At 39.6% G+C, this 22,729-nt stretch overlaps 1 protein-coding gene across 1 annotated transcript; it reads left to right on the top strand.

The window, feature by feature from the left end:
• The first annotated feature begins 2,605 nt into the window (after window positions 1-2,605).
• Window positions 2,606-16,784, top strand: LOC128383611 (butyrophilin-like protein 1). Its single transcript, XM_053343206.1, has 10 exons — window positions 2,606-2,906; window positions 3,292-3,585; window positions 3,658-3,777; window positions 4,099-4,436; window positions 8,963-9,032; window positions 12,415-12,678; window positions 13,286-13,513; window positions 13,640-13,777; window positions 16,280-16,355; window positions 16,766-16,784. Exons 1-10 carry the CDS (start codon window positions 2,606-2,608, stop codon window positions 16,782-16,784), a joined length of 1,848 nt encoding a protein of 615 aa, XP_053199181.1.
• The last annotated feature ends 5,945 nt before the right edge of the window (window positions 16,785-22,729 follow it).

Raw genomic sequence — 22,729 nt, 5'->3', positions numbered from 1 at the left:
TACAGAACTTTTCTAAAACATTCTCTACATTAAAATGCTTTTTCCAAAGAATGTATACTACTTTTATTGTTCAGTCTGTTTATTATGTTAATGCTTTGTTTGGTTTCTTCCTTTTGAAGAAAAATAATTTTCTAAAAGCATCTTAGATATGATCGTAAAAACCATGTTACAAAACCTTTTTAAGCTTAAGAGGTGTTTCCCAATAGCACAGTAACTGAATGATCACAGAACAATGATCATAGCGAGTGTCTTCTACAGTACACTTGTAGGAGACTGAGAACATCTTAAAAAGCTGAAGGAATATTACTATATTATTATATGTATCATATATTCATGGTTTATGTGTGTTGTTTGCCTCACACTTACATACAGAAAGTCTAAACAGAAATATCACCACAGACAGCTAACATGGTGTGGGATTAACTTTTAACTGACTTTGGGAAAATATGGCCCTGATTGGTTAAAGACTGGGCCTTGATTACTAAGATTACGTCTCTTTAATGTAAAAGTCAATCAGATCAGTTCAGAAATGTGTCAGGTGTTATAAAGAAACAGCACTCACACTGACTCTGATCACAGACTACAAAGATTTAATATTAATCAGTGAATGTTGTTCACTCCAATATAATAAAGCAAGCAGCAGCCTGCAACTCCCAACATCAAATGCCTTCTGATTCAAATCTCTTCCTGTTGTATTTGATTTTATACTTTATTTTAAAGGTCTGCATTAAAAGCTTCATTACACCTGTGCAAGTTGTGTCTTTATAGTCAGTGTTTCAGAGGAGACTTAATATTCATGATATACAATCATTTTTCAATCTTATATTATGATAATAATATAGAAATGGGAAATTGTAATTTTTAAAAAAAGGAAACACTGCTAATTTTATTACTATGTTGTTCAAAGTACAAATCATTTTTCCTGAGGACTTTGATCGCAGATTACTGACCGAAGAGTCGACACTTTGCCGCTCTCAACAGGTAGGTGAGATTTTTTTAAAGCAATTTTATATTTATTAAATGCAGGAAAATCTACATATTGATTACATTTGGTGTTGCATTCTGTAGATTTGAACATACGCAAGCTCTGCTGATAAGTAGTAGACCCAGCTGTCTCAGGTCATATCAGTTTTTGACGGCACCTGGACATTGCTCATTGCCCTCCTGATCGCATTCTTCATTAGTTACAAATCAATTTGAATTTTTTTGTCCTGTTTCATGTTGTATTTCTGCTGTTTGGCTTTCTTAGTGTTTTCAGTTTATACATTTATTGCATATCTATTCACCCTCTGAGGCATCTAATTGACAAGAGCCGTGACACTGTTAACACACTGACCGTCCACCTCAAGGTTTAATTATCAGTCTTTACAGCTTGAGCACTTGATGTGGAAGTTAGTACGCACACAGACTATTTCAGTGGACAATATTTAACGATCTTGCTGACTGTAAATGTTAAATGTGTTTTAGTAACATAAAATTAAACATCCTTTGTACAATTCCTTGTAATTTTTCAGTTTGACTTTTCTGTATGAATAATACTTCAAATACAAGGGCTATCTAATTCATATTTCTTAAAAGTGCATCTGATTTTTTAGCACTCCAGGATGGCTCACATGAAGGAAGGACTGTGTCTTAAATTTCTTCTCAGAACCTCCAAACACATTATTGTCTTCATTCTCCTGACACACTTTGGTGAAGGTAAGTGAAACACAGGCACATAGGTCTATGAAAGCACATTGCATTGCATCATTGAGCATCTGTATAGTCAATTGATCAATCAATCAATCAATCAATCTTTATGTATATAGTGCCAAAACACAAACACGTTGTTAAGAGGAGAGACAGGAAGGATAGGAGAGAGAAGCACATTTAAAATCAACATTGAAGTTATATTTCTAAAGCCCCTTTCAAAACCGAAGTTACAAGGTGCTTCACACAAGCAATATTAACAGAATAACATACACACAACACAATAAAACAATCAAGTATAAAATAGATGAAACATACAATAAATAAAACAACAAGGAGCAGCGATTATAAAATATTATGAACAAGGGTGTTTTTAAAAGCTTTTTGAAAAGAGGCACCAACTCAGCTGACTTGATACTGTTCTACAGTGTTGGGGCAACAACAGTGAATGTGTGGTCTCCATTGGTCTGTCATCCAGACGTCTACAACCCCAAGTTACATGTGAGATGAGAAAGCTCACATGTAACAGAGAGGGAAGTTTAAGTCAGTGAATGCATTAATAGCACATGAATGGATAGAGAGAGGTAGGAGGGGAAAGGAGCTCAGTGCATCATGGGAGTCCACCTGCAGTCTAAGCCTATAGCAGCATAAAGTAGGAGCTGGTCCAGGACAAGCCTTGCCAGCAGGAAAGTTTTAAGCCTCTCGTAAACGTAGAGAGGGTGTCTGCCCCCCGGACCGAATCTGGAAGATGATTCCACAGGAGAACAATAATTGCAATAAAGTCTTGTAGTTCTAAAACTCTTAAGTCACAACAGAAGTCATGAATATTTAAACTTACAGATGTGAACTTTTGTTCTAAGATCAGAATTTTAAATAAAACAACTTTTTTCCAGGTCAGTCTCAGTCTATCATGACAATGGTTGGTGATGACGTTGTTTTGCCCTGTCAGCTGGAGCCTCCTGCAGATGCTACGACAATTATCCTGGAGTGGGCAAAACCTGACCTGAATCCCAGATTTGTCTTTGTGTGGCACAATGGTCAGGAACTTGTGGTGGATCAAAATAAGGCCTACAAGGGAAGAACGTCCCTGTTCATTGACAAACTAAAGCACGGAGACATTTCACTGAAACTCTCCAAAGTGAAAATCTCTGATGAGGGAACATACAGATGTTACATTCCAGATCTGGATAAAGAATATTTTGTTGAGCTTCTTGTTGGTAAGTAAATGGACCAAATTGCACTGCACCACACACTGAGTAGGATTTGTCATTTGTGGTTTGTAAAGTTCAACTCCACTCAGAAATCTGCTTTGTTTATTATTACTTCACATGAATGTTTGATGTAAACTGTGGAGAATGAGTTTGTTTTCACATTCATCTGCTGAAGTAGGATAGTTTCCCTGAACTCACCTTAAATCTGAGTTTAAGACGTGTAATTATGAGCATGATTTGTAACATCCTTAGCAGTTTGGAGTAACTTATGGGCCAGTATTGACCTTGCAATTTAGTTTATAATGTGGAAGCTTTCTAAGGATGGACCATGTGCTTTTATATGTGACAATCCACTGATTTCTGTTTGAAATGTCTTCTCTCTCATAATCAGTGGCTGTCTCCTCACCTGGTGTCAGCTTAGTGGGGACTGATAGATCCTCTAGTGGTGTTACAGTGGTGTTACAGTGTGAGTCTAAAGGCTGGTATCCACAGCCTGATGTGTTCTGGCTGAACAGTGAGGGAAACCTCCTCTCTGCTGGACCTACAAAGACAGTCAGAGGTCCTGATGGTCTCTATACTGTCAGCAGCAGAGTGACTGTGGAGAAGAGACAAAGCAACAACTTCACTTGTAGAGTTCAACAACACAACATCAACCAGACCAGAGAGACACACATTATTGTTCCAGGTAGGAATTATTTCTAAAATGAAAAGTTTCAACTGATGGAACACACTGTCTTATTGTTCTTTCTTATTTCAGAGGATTTCTTCATGGCTCCATCCAGTTGTGCTGCTTGTATCACCACCAGCGTGTTGTTTTGCGTCATGTTTATTCTAGCAGTTGCCATTTTTATCTGGAAGTGGAGACACTACAAAATTGGTAATGAACATATTTTCAATTCTTAAGATCTTAGATGGTGATGATATTATGAAGCAGTTTATCTCAAAACAGTAATGAAAGCCAACTCATTGATTATTGCTCAATATTGCAGAATATTCTAATGACATTTTATATCATGGATTTCCAAGATTTACCAAGTAGAGGAAACTGAAGTTGTGCTCCATGTTACCTTTTTATTTAAAAATATGTATTATTTATGATAAACCAATAGAGGTAATATTTGCTCTCATTTAAATGAAAGAATGTCAACTGAATTTCTGTTTGGCTTCAGTGTCTAATGTTGTTTCTGTTTCTGTACAGAGGTTAAGATGCACAAGAAGAATAAAAATGAACCAGAACATCATGGTTTGATGGAGGGAGAAGTTTCCGATTTCGAGCATAAACTTAATAAACAGTTACAGAAGAAAGAAGAAGAAAAGAATGACTTGGAGAAGCTGATTGATAAACTCATGAAACAAAAGAAGGAACTGGTGAACCAAAAGAAGCAAATAATTGTCCAAGTGGAGAAGACAGACGAAATGGATAGGGAGAATGAAGAAAAGGTTAAAGCAGTGGACAAAGAAATATCAGAGAAGGAGGGAGACAAAACAGAAAACAAAGCACTAGGATACTTGAAACTAAAAGAAATCATCATGCAGGTCAACGGGAACCTGAATGAGAGAAAAAAAATACAACAGGAGCTGATATTAAATAATGAAAAACAAATGAAGGCAGATGTTGAGTTTAATAGAGTGACAGACAAGAAAACGCAAATAGAGAACAACATGGAGGAAATTAATGAACAATTGGATAAGATCAAAAGACAAAGAGAGGAGATTCAGAAGAAACCTAGAAAGTAGAACAACAAAACAAATCCTTTAACACTTGATCGATTTACTCAGTCTTAACATATGCTTATTGATTCAAGAATTAGCAAATATTAAGTCTTTTAACACTATCACAAGATCCGTTTTCATCCACCTGTTTTCACTCACATTTTCATTTGCCCTTAAAAGTGTGACAAAGTGTAATCTAAACAAATATAGTGATTTTGAAGAAAACATGAGATCTGTGTGGACTGATGATGAGACTGTAACGTTTCTCAAATTAATACATGGAACAAACAAAGGTCCACATGTTTTTTCATTGTTTGAGTTTTGACTTCCCCTCTTTTAATGACATTATCTGGCTGTGTTCCTTTCCACAATGATTTTAAGGCATCGACTGAAAAATTAGTGCCATCTGTGGTTTATCCCAATGCACCAACTCCAAATAACTCCAATTTTCTTTTGCTGATATTGTGGAAATTAGATTCAAATTTGGATGGAAAACTAGCAACAGTTGAAATGTGTAAGATGATTAAGTATCCTTCACCCTGACACAGTTGGTGTTTATAAACCTCTTCCTGAAACATAACTGATAAAATGTTTATATAAGGAAGATTGTTAGAAAAAACAAAAAGCAATCATTTATAAAACAAAGAATTACATAAAACCTTGAATAACGTTTTCTAATAATGTTTTATGTTGTTTTTATGCTCACTTTTTTAATATTGTAAAGACGTGATGATTTTTTTTTGCATTTTTCTTTGATTAGAAGTCTCATGATGTTTAATTTCTGTGTAACACACATTTACAATATGACAAGTGTTTATTTGAATTTGTGTTGTCTGTGATAAAATGCATCCAATAGAGCTCTAAAGATATGACTGTACATAGTTTTCTCAACTTGCTCAAAACTCTATTTGTAAGCTAACATTGGAGCGAAAATACACCACATACAATATATATGATTGGATATACATGCAAAAAAGTGATATTAAAAATTTAAATGTTGTGATTGTAATGAACTCAAATACGAAAATGTTTTGTTTTTAATTTTCTTTTTAACTAAATAAATTGTTTCTGTTTTTCATATGAATTTCCTTAGATGTCTTTAATGTCAAGTTTTTAGAGTAACATTGGTTGAATTCATAATCTTTGCATGTGATATTGTAGTCTACTGTAGTATAAATAAAAATGAATACTTTTTGAATAAACGGCTGCTAAATTTTGTCTTCACCAAAACTGTGAGAAGGAAATTGAAAAAAATAAATGGACCAAAATATTTTGTAAAACAGAGTGCAACACTATATTCAATATTTGTCTAAATACTCAAACTGTTTTTTTATCTGATTAGCAAACATCCAAATTATAAGCAATCATTATATTGTCAGTAAATATGCAGTAATAGTAATTTATTAGAGACACAATACATTGTTATAAAAAGAACAGAAAAAAAAAGCGAAACAAAAAACTTCTACTTTTGTGCTGTGCTGTGTGAGTGTGTGTGTGTGTGTGTGTGTGTGTGTGTGTGTGTGTGTGTGTGTGTGTGTGTGTGTTTGTGTGTGTGTGTGTGTGTATGTTTATTACTCTCTATTTAATGATCAGTTCAGAAATGTGTCAGGTGTTATAAGAAAGAAGAACTAACTCTGAGTCTGATCATAGATTACAAAGATTGACTATCAAGCAGCAGCCTGCAAATCAAAAGTGGATCTTTGGCGCCCCCTAGGAATTATTGCGTTCCCCCGGTTGGGTATCACTGATCTAAGGGTATTCGTTTAAATTACAGCCTTTTACATTATAAGTCTTTCCAATTTACACTCATATTTTATACTTATGGTGTTTTAGTGCAGTACATACTAATACATAGATGTTAGTAGGTTACATATCCTTTAGGTATTTTAAATAATTCGCACCTATTCACAAGCAGCAAATCACAAGCAGGTGAGACTCAGGTCAATGCAGGTGAGACTCAGAGGCACACAGGTCAAAAATGAGCTTCCATCGACGTTTGCTGCTTAAATGAGAGACAGCTAGAATTGTCTTCAGTAGAGCTGTTGTTGAGGGACACTAGAGATGTTTTTATAACTATTACCTGTGCTTTTGGCTTTAAATCTGCTGACTTTGAAAGTTATGAAAGTACCCATAGCGACTCGTATTCTAATTTGATATTTGTCAGTGTCTCTGAATTACGTTATGACTAGTGTTTGTGTTCTTTGCTGTTTATGACAGATACTCTTGGACAGGACATAAAGTCAGTCATCTTCTACAACAACCATTATATATCTTAGAACTGTTGACTTGACTGTACTCCAGAACAGCAATGAACAGCACCCAGTGGAGCAAAAGTGTCAGTCAACATAAAGCCAGACTTCTGAAGCCCCCAGTACAATGTGTGCTCAGTACAACAAGATAAAGAGTAATGTACAAGCTCTAAACTTACAGTATGTTAATGATAATACTCTGATTCACAGGCCTCAAATTTATTCAGCAAGTACCCAAAAACTAGACAAAACTAAACAAAACTAGACAAAACAAAACTAGACAAAACTAAACAAAACTAGACAAATATATATATATACTTAATATAATGGCTGTAAAACTGTGAATAAATATGTGATTTTATCATCAAAATTTGATCCATGCGGTCAGTAACATTTGAAAAGAACTGCACGATTAAATTTAAACTCTGCATTTATATAGTGCCTTTGTAGTCTTTCAACCACTCAAACACTTACAATACATGTCACATTCACCCATTCATGCACAGATGACAGAGGGGCTGTCACTCAAGGTGCAAACCTGCTCATCAGGACCAACTACACTTCGACATGTGGACTGGAGGAGCTGGGAATGGATTACCTACTCTGCCTCCCGAGCCACCCATTAAATTATTTTATCCCCAGTGCAGCAAACAAAAGACTCTACTAATGATCTTCAGCTATGAATAACATCTGAGTAACTTCTTTATTGCTGGAAGCTGATTTTTTGGTTTCATGTGACAGTGTGTGTTTCCCTGATCTGGTTGATGTTGTTCTGGACTCTACAGGTGAAGTTATTGCTGCGTCTCTTCTCCACAATCACTCTGCTGCTGACAGTATAGAGACCATCAGGACCTCTGACTGTGTCTGTAGGTTCAGCAGAGAAAAAGTTTCCCTCACCGTCCAGCCAAAACACTTCAGGCTCTTGATACCATTGAATGGGTCCCATATCTAGTTCGGGTTAGGGTTAGGGTTATTCATGACACAAACAATAGTTGTAGAATTTCACCAGTTTTTCAGTTTTACTTATTGTCTTTACAGTGTGTTTTCCATTCATCAAATTTAACCATAACATTGTGATGGCCTTGTTTGGTAAGGAGTTGCATGTTCAGCTTCTGTGGTGATGGAGATCAGTGGCAGATTAAGATATGGGGGCCAGTCAACGATATAATGTCACTGTGAAGGTCAATTGACCTTGTTCCAGTGGCCCTAGTTTTATTTTGTGAACCATCAGGCTTCTGCTTGGTGAAAACATGCAGCAAATGTATGTTTTTGCACCACACCCATACAGAAGGTTCAATATGTGGGAGCAGGGGGTAAAACACACAGCAGCACTGCCTTAATATAAAACTAAAATGACTACCTACTGTACCAGAATCCCTGACAGTCACAGCATGTCGCACCAAGAATCAGAGGTGAAAAGCAGTTTATTGCCACAGCTTAAACAACAAATTAAATCATGAAAAGAAGAAGGATCTAAGGCCTGTCTAGCCTGTCTGCGGTAGCCCAAGCAGGACGTGTCTACACTATGCAGTCCAATGCAGTGATGGGCCAACTCAAGACTACATCTGGAAGAAAAGGGACACTTTTTCAAGGACAGCAGTGTGCATTATTTTGGATAGTTAGTTCCACTCTGTGGGGGGAAAAGCAAAAAAAAAATCTTAAATTGTAACAACAGGTTCAACTCCAAATATGTTGCAACATCATGAGCAACACATGTGGGGCAAGACCAGATCATTTTCTCTGTAGAGTACAAGTAAACTTTATTAATCCAATACAGGTCCTTGTTATATCTGAACCTGAAAACTGAGATTAGCATAACAGTAAATACCACTTTGGAGCAGGATATTAAAAATGATTGTCTTAACTTACAGGCTGGACATCATTGAAGGCCTTGAGAATCGTCGGACTGGAAGGGTGAAAAACAGTCCTTCCTTGTAAAGTGCAGTTGGAAGCAGCACCAAAACTGTAAAGAGCAATTTTCCACAGTAGCTTGTGAAGTATTTTAAATTTTATTATTGTTTTATTGTCTTCCCATTCTCCATTACATGAGTGGAAGGTCAGGTCTCTGTTATTAAAATAACCAGACAATATGATCCTCAGGTTGTGAGGATGTTTGTTGAGTACACTGTGACAGGCAGGGATCATCTAGGTCTTGAGAACTTAATGGAAAGTATTACAGAGAAAGTATGAGTAAGATTACTGTAAATATTTGAAGTCAAGTGTAGCTTCACTAATCAAATGTTTTATATTTACAGTGGATCACATCCAAAACCAAAATAGCAATAGGGCAAAGCAGCAGCTGCCCTGAGGCAAATATGCACAGGAGCACTTATGCCAGACCTTTTTTATTTGCTTTTTACTTATTCTTCAAGTAGAAAACAAATGTTAAAGATGTTAAAACTGTACTTTGTGTTTCTGGTACATTTCTAGTAAAATACCAATGCTAACATATTGTTCATGGCTAACCAACAGCTGTGTTTTACTAACAACAATGAGCAAAAAACAACCCTATGAGGGATATTTGGACTCTTGCAAAGAGAGTAGGATCATTTGGGTCATTTTATGATGAGCTATACAAATACGATACAGAATAAGCCTTTTTTTAAACATTTTGATTTGTCAGTTTAATATAGTTATTATTCCTAATGATATAGATAGATAGATAGATAGATAGATAGATAGATAGATAGATAGATAGATAGATAGATAGATAGATAGGTGCCCTCCTTTTACCACGTTGCTTCCAGAGTTGCTACAAAACTATTTTGCTGCAGCAGCACCAGGGGTTTCAGAAAGCAGGGTCAGCTTAACTCTGAGTCAGTCACCATGGAAACATACTCAGTGAAACTAACCTGCTCACTGACAGGTTTTCTTCATCTAACCCCGAGTTTCTCCTCCTTTTTAGTTGAAGCCTACAGACTGGAAGAGCTGTCACATATGGTGTGTCCTTTTCTTAAAGAGCCAGTTAATATTTAAGCACAAATACGAAGCACAAATTTCTGTCAGAGCGTTATCAGACCTGCTGGGATGTTTTATCTCTGATCATGTTCTGTTTGTGTGTTTCCATTTTTCTGTACAATCAATCGTTTATCTGAACAATATTCTCAGCCCTCGCATCGTCTGTACGACACATCGGCGACATGCTCTCAGTTCAGAACAAGTTCTTTGTGTTGCTAATGGCAGTTTTATATGTAACATCGCTGATGCTGAGCATGTTTCCAAGGCAACTGTCTGTTGGGCTGTCAGAAACATCAGAAATGCAATACTTGAAGGGTCTTTGTGGTTAATGCGCATGTCTCATAATGACAGTCCCGCTGGTTTGATTCCAGTGAGGGACTTTTGCTGCAGGTCATCCCTCTTGCTTCCTGAAACAGGCCCCACAAGCTTGCCTTAATTCATCAGTTCTTGCCTCCTGAATGTGAAGTTATAGTTTAATTCTATTTATTGTAAAGCATCCTTGGGTTTGTGAAAGGCGCTATATAAATCATGTATTATTATTATTATTTTTTTTTATAACATGTAGAGGTGCACTTCAGTCTCTTGTGGCCAAAAAATGTATTACAACATACATTTGAAAAATGATCCTGGCAAATATATGAAAAATAAATAATGGAAGCTATTGTTACCACGTCAGAAAAATAATGAAAGGATCAGTATCATGTTATAATGTGAAAAGTTTTATGTTATAACTGTCATTAACTTACAGTTGTTCTCATGCAAAGGTGGACTTCCCACTCTAATACGGCATCACAAAATGGTCTGTTTTTCAGTTCTGGTGTGCGGTGAGGTGCACACATCATGCTCTCTACCTGATATGACTATTTTCATCCAGCTGTTGCTGCTGCTGCCATTTCATCCTACAGAAGGCTACAGATAGAGATCTGTCTTTGCGCACCTTAAACGGGGTCAGAAGACCACAAACTGTGCCTTCCTTGGCATGTGTGTTAGTACTTGTGGACCTTCTAAGTGTAATCACATGTTACAGGTCCCAGGGATGAGCGCTGTTAGTCACTGCCACTTTATTAGAGGGGCATTACCTATAGATTCCTGTGGAGGGCTCTGCATATGCTTATAGAACTAGGATTAAAATGTCATAACCTTTGTTTTCTCTGTTGAACACACATACTGTCTTATTATGGAGAGTAAACCTGTGGGTTTCCAATTTAGCAGGTCAAGCTTCTCATAGATATTTGTAGAGTCAGAGCTGCTGCAGCATCAACACCAGAAATACTTCAAACAGGAAGAGGAGGTTCTGACCTACATTGTGTTTTAGTTGCATGTCAGTCTGATTCTCAGACAGTCCGCAGCAAGACATCATGGATGTTACAGCTCTCTGCATCAGACTGTGTGAGTACTGAGTCTGTCTGTCAACCTTCCCTCTATTAACTTGTACAGCCAGCATATATTATACCAGCTGCTTTCATTTGTCTCTCTAGTGTTGGATGTGTTGCTCCTACTGATTGCACAAGTTCAGCAAGGTTCCTTTGTTCTGAAAGCCGGTAAGTTGGGTATTCATACTTAGCTGTGGGGCCAACATCCCAACCATTGTCTGGTGATATCTTTGCTAATTGTCTTAACAGCTGGTCTTTCCCAGAGTTAACATCCTTTTTGAAAGATAAACACAAAGAAATGAAGAAATTTTCATTTAGTATTATCCATGAATTGGTGCCACTGAGGAAAATACTATGAGAATATGTAAACTAAGATACTATGTAGAAAATGGATTAAATAGTTGACCTACATCAAATAAACATTGATGATGAGGTTTACTCATCTTGTTCTGTATTTTAGATATTCAATATTGGGTTAGTTATAACTTGAATTTACACATTGTGTGTAGCACCATTCACTATTTGGGAATATATATATAATACTATGTTGTATGATATGCTATATATTGTATACCCTGTACTGCCACACTATATGCAAATGTATGCATCATTAGGCTAGATGAAATAATTAACTCATGTCAGAAGTGATACAATTTTTTGTATCATATAAAACATTACACAGAAGAAATATGTAATCTTAGGTATGTAAAATGATCAGGATTTAAAAAGCAGGTAAAAAAACCAAAAAAACAAATTGCATGGACTGCATTCCAGCTAGTTAATGTAAGCCAGAGAGCAGTTAAAGCTAATTCACATACTTTTTCCAAACTAATTTCTGGAATTAAAAAATATAAAAGAAAACCGAGTGTGTTGTACCACATTAAAAGTGAGGCTCTAGCTAAACGACACCAGATACATTTTTTATGCTAAAAGATAAATAGCCTAGCTTAGATGCTTTAGCCTAGTTTAGATTGTCCTAACATGGTGTTATATTTTATTTTATTTTATTCTGTTTAGTTTGGGAGGTTTAGGTTTTATAGTTTATATAGATATTACTTAACTTTTTAGTTTCTGTACCTGCTGTTTTTGCTCTTGTAACAGAGTACAATGCAGTTATAGTAACATTTCATTGTGATAACAATTCAAACATATAGTGTATATCTAGTTTTGTAAATGGTTAATTGGATAACAATTTAATTGCTTTCTTTCTCTGTGTCTCAGATGCAGCTTTTCCTCGTATTGTTCCTGACAGACTGCAGTTCTTTGAATATGAGACTGTCTCTGTTCACTGTGAGGACAAAGATGAGTCCAGTGGATGGAGAGTAATGACAAAGGAAAACAAAACCACTCTGTCAAACTCCTCTGACTGCCACACATCAGCTCCATCCTGCACCATTTATCTTATCTTTAAAAGACACAGTGGAGAGTACTGGTGTGAAGATGAAGAGGGACGAAAAAGTGATGCTGTGTATATCTCTGTCACTGGTAGGTTTATCAAAAAAATCTATTCACAAATATTTGACACATTAATCTCAAATTATCATTTTGGAAAAAGTTTTAATGATAGACTTAAAACTAATTTGTGGTAATAATACTGCTACTATAGGAGAGCTAGTATGAAAACAGATTAACGTAATTTTAAAAGATACATTTTACAGAAAACTAATTTTATTAATTAGTACATTTTGTACAAATGTCGTACGACTTCAGTATAATTTGACTTTGAATGTGAATAGCGCATTGTTACTTTTTGTTACTCAGTTGGGATGAAAGGAAGAAAGAGGTGGGACCAAAATAACAAAATACTTTATTCCTGCTTTTATTAGAAATATATGACAATGTTCAAATTTAAATTTCTATTTCAGCAAATGTTTCAAAAGTAACACAATGGAATAAACTTTAACTGGTTCTATCATTTTTTCTGTGAAGAGCAGCCTACCAATCCCTGCCCTCCTCCAGCATTTATCTATATAATGCTGTATTTGCTTTAACATTTTGACACAACATGCATAGCAGCAGTGCATGACATATTGAAATAACAGTATAATATTTAATATAATTACAGTATAATAACATTAAATATATTTTTCAGCTGGTTCTGTGATCCTGGAGAGCCCTGCCCGTCCTGTGTTTGAGGGAGAAGATGTGACTCTTTATTGTAAAAACAACAGAACTCAGTCAAAACACATAGCGGATTTCTACAAAGATGGTTACTCTCTCGGCACCCAGTACATGGACAACCTGATCATCCAAAATGTTTCCATGTCTGATGAAGGACTCTACAAGTGCAGCATCTCTGGAGCTGGAGAATCACCGGAGAGTTGGCTAAAAATTTCAAAACAAAGTAAATATAATTTGTTCTTTTGTGTGTGTGTGTGTATTTCTCTCCAAGTTCAAGATGTGAAACATGTTGTTAAAATAAAACAACCACATATCTTCTTTCCAGCACATGATGAAAAGACCACCGACAGTCCCCACAGGGATTCCCCTCACCTCCTCACCCCTCTGTGGATCGTTGTCAGTGCTTTATTGGTGGCTCTGCTGCCAAGGCTGGTGGGACTGCTTCTCTGTAGGAAAGACACAGGTACAAAAACACAATGTTTCAAAAAAAGTTTTTAAAAGTTATATAGATGCTAATTAAGTAAAAACAACATTAAAGAAAAATAAATTAAGTCAGCTGCTTTCTCTTCCTACATTGGTGTTTGTAGGTGGTGACCCACTATTATACTATAGTAGACTAGCATATCTAGCATTTCTGACGAAGCTAGTGTCCCCATTAAAGTAGATGCAGGTGATAATTTGATCCACTCAGTTATAAACCGTATGAGAAAACCACACACTGACACAAAAGGCCCATCAATACGTTTATTTAGCCATCTACAGACACACACACAGTTTAAAATAATCTACAGCAGTATAAAATTGCTTGCTGCTGCTTGCATCATCATTATTTTTTTGCACCTTTGAAAATATTCACGACAGTCACATTGGCTGGTTTCTGATAAGTTTATTAGTATTAATGTCATTTATTCCTCCATTCATGCCATTTTTCTATCACAAATTCTGATGTCACTCCACATCCAGCCACTTCCTCCTCTGTTTTGCTGTCTGTTGCTCCTAAACACTTTTCCATCCCATTCCTTTATCACTTTGCCTGATTATGTTATGTATTGCTTAGTCATCACATTCCAACAGTCATTCCTGTAACCGACCTCTTCCGATTCTTACCTTTTTTATGTTTCCCCTTACTGACTGGTTGCTTCTCATAGACTACTTAAGTAAGGAATGTTTACCTCTTTCTGCCTTATTGAGGCTTGCTTTTGAGTCCTCATCCCGGTGAGGGATGTAACATCAAAGATGTTACAACACCTTGAACTTCCAGCACCAAATTTTAAAAAATGATGCATAAAAATTGTCCATAACGAACACCATGTTCAAGCATAAGGGTGTCCATATGTGCACTTGGCACCAGGACAACCTAGGCCGCAGTTCAATGATTGACTTTGTAGTCGTGTCGTCGGACTTGTGGCCGCATGTCTTGGACACTCGGGTGAAGAGAGGGGCGGAGCTGTCAACTGATCACAACCTGGTGGTGAGTTGGCTACGATTGTGGGGGAGGATGCTGGTCAGACCTGGCAGACCCAAACGTATTGTGAGGGTCTACTGGAAACGTCTGGCAGAGTCTCCTGTCAGAGAGAGTTTCAACTCCCACCTCCGGGAGCTTCGACCATATACCGGGGGAGACGGAAGATATTGAGTCCGAGTGGGCCATGTTCCGTGCCTCCATTGTTAAGGTGGCTGACCGGAGCTGTGGCCGCAAGGTGATCATTTCCTGTCGTGGCGGCAAATCCCCGAAACTCTTTCTAAGAAGGGAGACCAGAGGGTGTGCTCCAACTATAGGGGGATCACACTCCTCAGCCTCCCTGGTATGGTCTATTTGGGGGTGCTGGGGAGGAGGGTCCGTCGTATAGTCGAACCTCGGATTTAGGAGGAGCAGTGTGGTTTTTGTCCAGGCCATGGAACTGTGAACCAGCTCTACACCCTCTGCAGGATCCTTGAGGGTGCATGGGAGTTGTCCACATGTGTTTTGTAGACTTGGAGAAGGCATTCGACCGTGTCCCTCGGGCAGTCCTGTGGGGGGTTCTCTGGGAATACGGGGTACCGGATCCCCTGATACGGGTCGTCCGTTCCCTGTATGACCGGTGTCAGAGCTTGGTCCGAATTGCCAGTAATAAGTCAGACTTGTTTCCACTGAGGGTTGGACTCTGCCAGGGCTGCCCTTTGTCACCGTTCCTGTTCATAATCTTTATGGACAGGATTTCTAGGTGCAGCCAGGGTGTGGAGGGGGTCCGGTTTGGTGACCTCAGGATTGGGTCACTGCTTTTTGCAAATGACGTGGTCCTGTTGACTTCATCAGACCGTGACCTCCAACTCTCACTGGGTCGGTTCGCAGCCGAGTGTGAAGCGGCCGGGATGAGAATCAGCACCTCCAAATCCAAGTCCATGGTCCTCAACTGGAAATGACCGTATGGTCATGAGCTTTGGGTAGTGACCGAAAGAACAAGATCATGGGTACAAGTGGCAGAAATTAACTTCCTCCGTAGGGTGGCTGGGCTCTCCCTTAAAGATAGGGTGAAAAGCTCAGTCATCCGGAGGGAGCTTGGAGTAGACCCGCTGCTCCTTCATGTCGAGAGGAGCCAGATGAGGTGGTTCGGGCATCTAATTAGGATGCCTCCCGGACGCCTCCCTGGTGAGGTGTTCAGGGCACGTCCCACCAGTAGGAGACCCCGGGGAAGACCCAGGACACGCTGGAGAGACTATGTCTTTTTCGGCTGGCCTGGGAACGCATCGGGATCCCCTGGGCAGAGCTGGACAAAGTGGCTGGGGAGAATGAAGTCTGGGCTTCCCTGCTTGGGCTGCTGCCCCCGCGACCCAACCACGGATAAGCGGAAGAGGACGGTAACGGTAACAGATACATAAAAAGGCATCATGGAAATGCCAAAAGTAATGTAAAGAAAAGTTTCAATGCTTCACAAGTTAACAGAAAATCACAAGCGTTTGAATACCATGTGTTTTTCCCAAACAGAACCAGACGTGTCCAGAGCAGACATCAAGTCACTGTCACCAGAAGAGAGGATTTTCTATTCTGTAGTCGTCTACAGGTGAGTCTGAGGCTGATATGGCATCTCTTCCTCTAAAAATTGCAGTTCATGTTCTTCCACTCATTCAAGTTACAACCCCATGTTAAGTAAGGCAAGGCAAGTATAGCGCTCATCACTAACACAGGAGAGAATAGGACAAGAAACACTCAACTAGACAATGCTGTTACTTGTATATTTACCGATGAACATTACACTGTTATCCCATAACTCATTGTACAACTGTCCTTGCTGTATATTGACATGATGATCTACCCGCATACTATATTCATGCATGTTTCAAGTCTCACTGAGAGAAGTCATGTAAACTCTGTCAATTTACGTCCCTCCAATTTTCCCTTTTTGACAGACCTTAATATAAATTGGGTCAAATATTGGTTACTAATTGTTTGTCTATGATGTGTGTTTTACAGGCCACTGACACCTAACTGAAGGACTGAGGACAGTCTGTTGCTCTACTTCTGCATTTACTGCCTGTTCTCAAATCAGTGATGATCCAATAGCTCAGTGACTTCAGAATTTGACTGATACTTTTAGTTTAGTTTTTAGTCTCTCCATTATCAATATTCCTATATGCATGTTTCACCATAAATGTTCTGGTCATGAACATTCTACAAACCTTTTCAGGCTCTTATTGGTTGAATGATTTTATAGGAAAATATCAGCAGTGCATTCACAGAAAATCAGTAAAGTTTATAGTGAAGCTTAGGGACAAAATGTAATATTCTCCAGCACATAGTATATTACCTGTTTTATCATTTTTGTTCTGCTAAGTGAGACACATTTTTCTATGTGAACAGACCTTTTAACAGCAACTATATTTAAACTGAAAAGGAGAATCTACTCTAAAAGAAGGGTCTGTGTAAGTTTCTCATTAGGCTATTCTTATGTTGTATCTGTTGTGACAAGTTAATGGTTCATACATGTTTCTATATATGTATGTGTCTATGTCATTCAATAAGAACGTTTTACTTTTAATGCTACAAGAACAGAAACAGACAAATAAAGTGAGCTTAATCTTGACTCTGTACAGTAAATTCATTATGTAGAGTTTATCAGAAATCATTAAAAGCAGACACTGCAAACATTCATAGTCACTGGTATTTGACCTTCTGTAGCATTTTTTAAAAGGTCATTGTGGTTTATGTTGGGTTTTATACTCAGTTGCATCATCAGTGTCTGTTTTTAAAAACGAGTGGTTTATTCAGGTGAGACAGTTAAACCACCTTGCTGTCTGTTCACACGTCTGGAGATGCTGTTCACAAGAACAGAGCTGCTGCTGCTGATTTTAAATACACCCACTGTGGTTGAAACATGATGCTGTTACATCGGTTTGAGCTGAAGCAGAAGCACCAAGTTTAAACACACGTATAGCGCTATACAGTATACCACTGACATATTACACATGCTCACTTTGAGGCCCAGTCACATGAGAGACTTCACACCACAAGATCACTTAGGTAAATCCACACAGGCCATGAGTTCAACTTCAGTACAGGAACTGAAACACAGATGTTGCAGCTATGTGGCATGCATCTTAATCAGAAGGCGACCAGGACACAGCCAGTATCAAGTTTTACATATCAAGATAACACATATCAAAAACAAAACTTCAGACAGACGAGTGGGTTATATCATTACGGTGAAAGTTGTTAAAACTGAACTGCTCATCATCAAATAATGATGATTTAATCCAGTCCAATCCAACTTTATTTGTTTAGCACTTTAAAACAACCACAGTGGACCACAGTGCTGAACAGAAGAAAAATATTTTGGATAATAATAATAATAACATGTATGTATCACAATGACATCTTGACATTTACCTATTGAAAAATGTTTTTAAAAAGTTTAAAACTCAGTTAATGTCAAACAAGTAACAACTTCACAGTTGAATGTCTATTTTCTTCTGCTTGTGACCTGCATTATCTTTCTTTGACTCATCAAGTTTCCGCTTCTTTCTCACCAACTTTTCTTTTTCTCTCAGTAATTTTTCCTGTTTGTCAAATGTCATCTCTCTCTGTCTCCACTGACTGAAGCTCTTCCCTCTGTGTCTCAGTATATGAGTACTTTTTTACATCCTACCACTGCTATAACAAAATATCATTGAAGTTTGCTTTTTCAAAATTACACTTCATTTTGCTTTTTCTTGAATTCTTGACATTTTCTTTGCTTTAATTTCAATTTTTACAACAGCTGAAAAAAATTAATTGGCTTTAATACTTGTCAAGTGTTAGCAGGAGTACTACTAACACACAGCAGGAGTCCAACAGTTACAACACAGAAGTAGACCAGGCGATTTCCCTCTTCAGCCTCAGGGCATATTTATTTTATAGAAAACAAATAAACTGCTCTTCCATCAGCAGGACAGACAGAGAGTCAGGCAAGAGAATGATCAAGTCCAGAACATTCATATATATAGGGGGTGTGACGTCACCAATAATATCAAATTGATAACACCCCCTTGTGGTGTGGAACAGGTAAGTACAGAATACATCTTATGTCAATCATACATACATATTATGTTAACACTCCCACTTATGAGTGACTCGTATTCCGTACAGCTTTTAACAACCACAATAAACACAGAATTAAATCAAAAGATTTATAGTACACACAGTACTTAAAATATATACAATTGATCAGACGCTTACACCAAACATGACTCCTGAAAATGTCATCAATTTACCCTTTGAGACAGGCTTGGTCATAGCATCTGCTATCATCTCATCAGTAGGACAGTAAACAAGTGTCATCCTTCCTTCTTTAATGGTTGACCTTATGAAGTGATACTTGATGTCCACATGTTTGCACCTTTGTCTGCACACAGGATTCTTCACAAGTGCAATGGTGCCCTGGTTATCCTCATGAACAACAGTTGGAATATATTCATAGGAATCCATATCCTTCAGTAATTGCTCTAAGTATATACACTCCTGTATAGTAAGAGCTAAAGCCATGTATTCGGCTTCACATGTCGATAACGCTACTGTGGGTTGCTTTTTACTTTTCCAAGATACCAGTGAGCTCTCTTTGCTCATGCTCACACAGTAGCCAGACGTGCTCCGTCTGTCGCTTGTGTCTCCGCCCCAATCTGCATCACTGTATGCCCGTAGGCCTAAACCATCGCTGCTTTTCCTAAAAGTCAGCTGCTTGTCAGTAGTACCTCTAAGATAACGTAGTACATGTTTCACTGTAATCCAGTTTTCCTCTGTGGGGTTTGCAAAATGTTGTGATAGCTTGCCTACCACAAAACATAGATCAGGTCGTGTACAAGTGGCTAAGTAGATGAGACTACCTACAGCTTCCCTGTATTTCCTAACATCAGTCATCTTCGGTGCATCATCAATGTAATCAACCTTTTGTTCACACAGTGTGTCACGTGTTCTGCACTCCTGCATATCGAATCGGTCGTGAATCTTTTCAGCATATCTCTGTTGTGACATTGTTACACTATCATTAGATTGAGTGAAGTCTATGCCTAGAAAATGCTTCAACCTGCCTAAGTCCTTCATCTTAAACCTGTTGGAGAGCATTGCCTTCACTTGCTCTAGACTAGTCATGTTGTTCGTTGCGATGATCAGATCATCCACCCATATGACTATGATCACCTTCCCTGCCTGCTTACACTCCTTTGTGTATACACAATGGTCCGCTGGGTTCTGTGTAAAGTCGTCATTGATCAAACATGTGTGTAGCATTTCGTTCCAGTTACGGCCCGATTGCTTCAGACCATAAATAGATTTCTCTAGTTTACACACTAGGTTTTCTCCCACTTTTTCGTAACCGTCAGGTTGGTCCATGTAAATGTCTCGGTCTATGGGTGCGTGTAGATACGCTGTCTTCACATCCATTTGGTGTACTACCAAGTTCTCTTGGGCTGCCTTTTGCATGACTACACGCACACTGGTCATATTGGCCGTGGGGGAAAATGTCTCACCATAGTCTATCCCCTCTCTCTGGCTATATCCCTTCGCTACAAATCTGGCCTTGTACTGCTCGTGCCCATCACCACCCTCCTTGATAGAGTATACCCACCTACCTCCCACTGTCTTTCTGCCCTCTGGCAATTTGGTCAGGGTAAAGGTCTGGTTCTCCTCTAGTGACTGCATCTCCTCGTCCATTGCCATCTTCCATTTACCTGCCTGTGGTGATGCCATAGCCTGATTAAAGGTCAGTGGCACACCACACACTGCTCGGTAGCAATAGTCAACACTGGTGAGTGTACTATCATCGTCACCACTATCTTCCTGAGTAGCGTAATCACAAAGATAACTTGGGGGCTTACGCTCTCTAGTGGGGTATCTCCCACTGCTTGGGGCCTGTGGCGTCACCCTGTGGTGCTCCTCGCCATCATCTCCTGGGGACTGTGGACTGTCAGTCTGTACGTCTGTGCTCTGAGCACTGGGGTGTGATGCGTCTGTCTTGTCACTATGCACAATGGGGTCAAGTCCTAAGTCCTGAGTCTGAGTCTCACTGTCACATGTGGTCTTTGTGATAAATTTAACCAGTCTGTGTTTCTGCACTTTCCCCTTGGTGGGGTAGTAAACTAGGTAGGCTGGGCTGCCCTTGTCGTGCCCTACGAAGAGCCCCTTCTCACACCTCGGATCTAGTTTACCCTTGTGTTGTTGTTGGTACGCATAACACTCTGACCCGAATTTGTGCATCTGGGCTAGATCACACTTCTTCCCTGTCAGTGCTGTGTACGGTGTTGTGCCGATGTGCTTGTTAAAGCATCGGTTCCTCGTGTAGGCTGCTTCCTGTACGGCATAATGCCATAGGCTCTTAGGTAAGTTACTGTCAATTAGTTTACACCTAGCCATCTCCATGAGAGTGCGCCCTTCCCTCTCAGCTATCCCGTTCTGGTGTGGGGAGTAAGGGCAGGACGTCTCGTGTCTGATTTTGTTCTTTCTCAGTAGTGTTTTAAACTCTCTGCTGGTAAACTCGGTCCCATTATCTGACCGGATGCATTTCACACTGCCATAAGGCGCTACGTCTGCCAGGAATTTTTCAGTAGCCTGTACGGCATCACTCTTTGCTTTGAGAAAGTATGTGAAAACTACTCCTGTGCACACATCTGTGAATGATTGCATGTACCTGTAACCATCAATGGAACCATTGGTCACTGGACCAGCTAAATCAGTATTCACCAGCTCAAGTGGTGTTTTCACCTTGTCAGTTGCATTTCTGTTTCTCGTCTGAGTAAACTTCCCCTCTATGCACACATGACATTCTTTCTCAGGCTTACGCTTTGCACCTTTAATGTGCATGCCTACTGTTACATCCTGCAGTTTCAGTATGTCATCATAGTTACAATGCCCCATAATCTCGTGCCAGGTTTGGATATCATGGCTAACATTGCACACATCACTGTCATCACACTCGGTTTGCAAGTAGTACATTCTGTCACACACTTGAATGTTAAACCTTGCACCATCAGGCGCCACAAGAACATTGTTACCTTCCTCGAAGAGTACCTTGGCACCGTGTGCAGTGGCACACTTCACGGAGAAGAGTTCTTGAGGGAATGAAGGAATGTACAGGGCGTTCCTAAGAGTCACTGTACACCTTCGTCCGTCGCCGTCGGTGAGACACACCTGTGCGTCTCCTCTGCCTTCCGCCAACCCGAATGTCCGCCTCCCGTCGGCCAGCTCCATGCTGTGGCTCTCCGGCTTGAATGAGCTGTCGAAGGACTTGAACCGGCTTCTGTCGTTCAGCATGTGGGATGTCGCGCCTGTGTCGACGATCAGCCCTTTTCCCTCGATCTGCCGCTGCTGCGCTGGCTTGCAGGTGTCCTCGGTCTCTGCCCGGAATGTGAAGTCACCGTCTCTCGCGGGTCCTCGCGCCTCGATCCGTCGTCCACCACTCGCTGCACGACCGCCACTGCTACCACCGCCGCCTCTGCTGCTGCCACCGCCGCTGCTGTTGCTGCCACCGCCTCTGCTGTTGCCACCACCGCTGCTACCACCACCGTGATCTTCAGCGCGTGCACACTTGGACCTTTGCGCACGCTCTTTCTTCCTGCAGGCATTGTCGCTGTGGCTTGTGCTTTTGCAGGAACCGCACCAAACTTTCCTTGTGCATTCATCTTTTCGATGTCCCCTTTCTCCGCACCGCCAACACGCCATGTCAGTTGAAGATCTGCCGTTCTTTTTCTTCAGTGCTGCGCGAGCCTTCAGCACCCTTTCTCCCGCCAACTCGGCTACTGGCTCAGCATCCTCCGACGCCTCGAAGTTTCGCAGCTTCGCCTTGAACTCCGCCAGTTTCATCTCCACTGAACCATGGGTTACCATCAGCGTAAACGGCTTGTAATTTTCTGGAAGTCCCCTCATAATCATTGCCATCATAAGTCCCTCACTCGGTGCCTCGCCTGTACC

Source organism: Scomber japonicus, chromosome 22, assembly GCF_027409825.1.
Source record: "Scomber japonicus isolate fScoJap1 chromosome 22, fScoJap1.pri, whole genome shotgun sequence".
Taxonomy (NCBI): Eukaryota; Metazoa; Chordata; class Actinopteri; order Scombriformes; family Scombridae; genus Scomber; species Scomber japonicus.
Note: the sequence above shows the minus strand (reverse complement) of the source record. Positions and strands in the feature narration are given on the sequence as shown.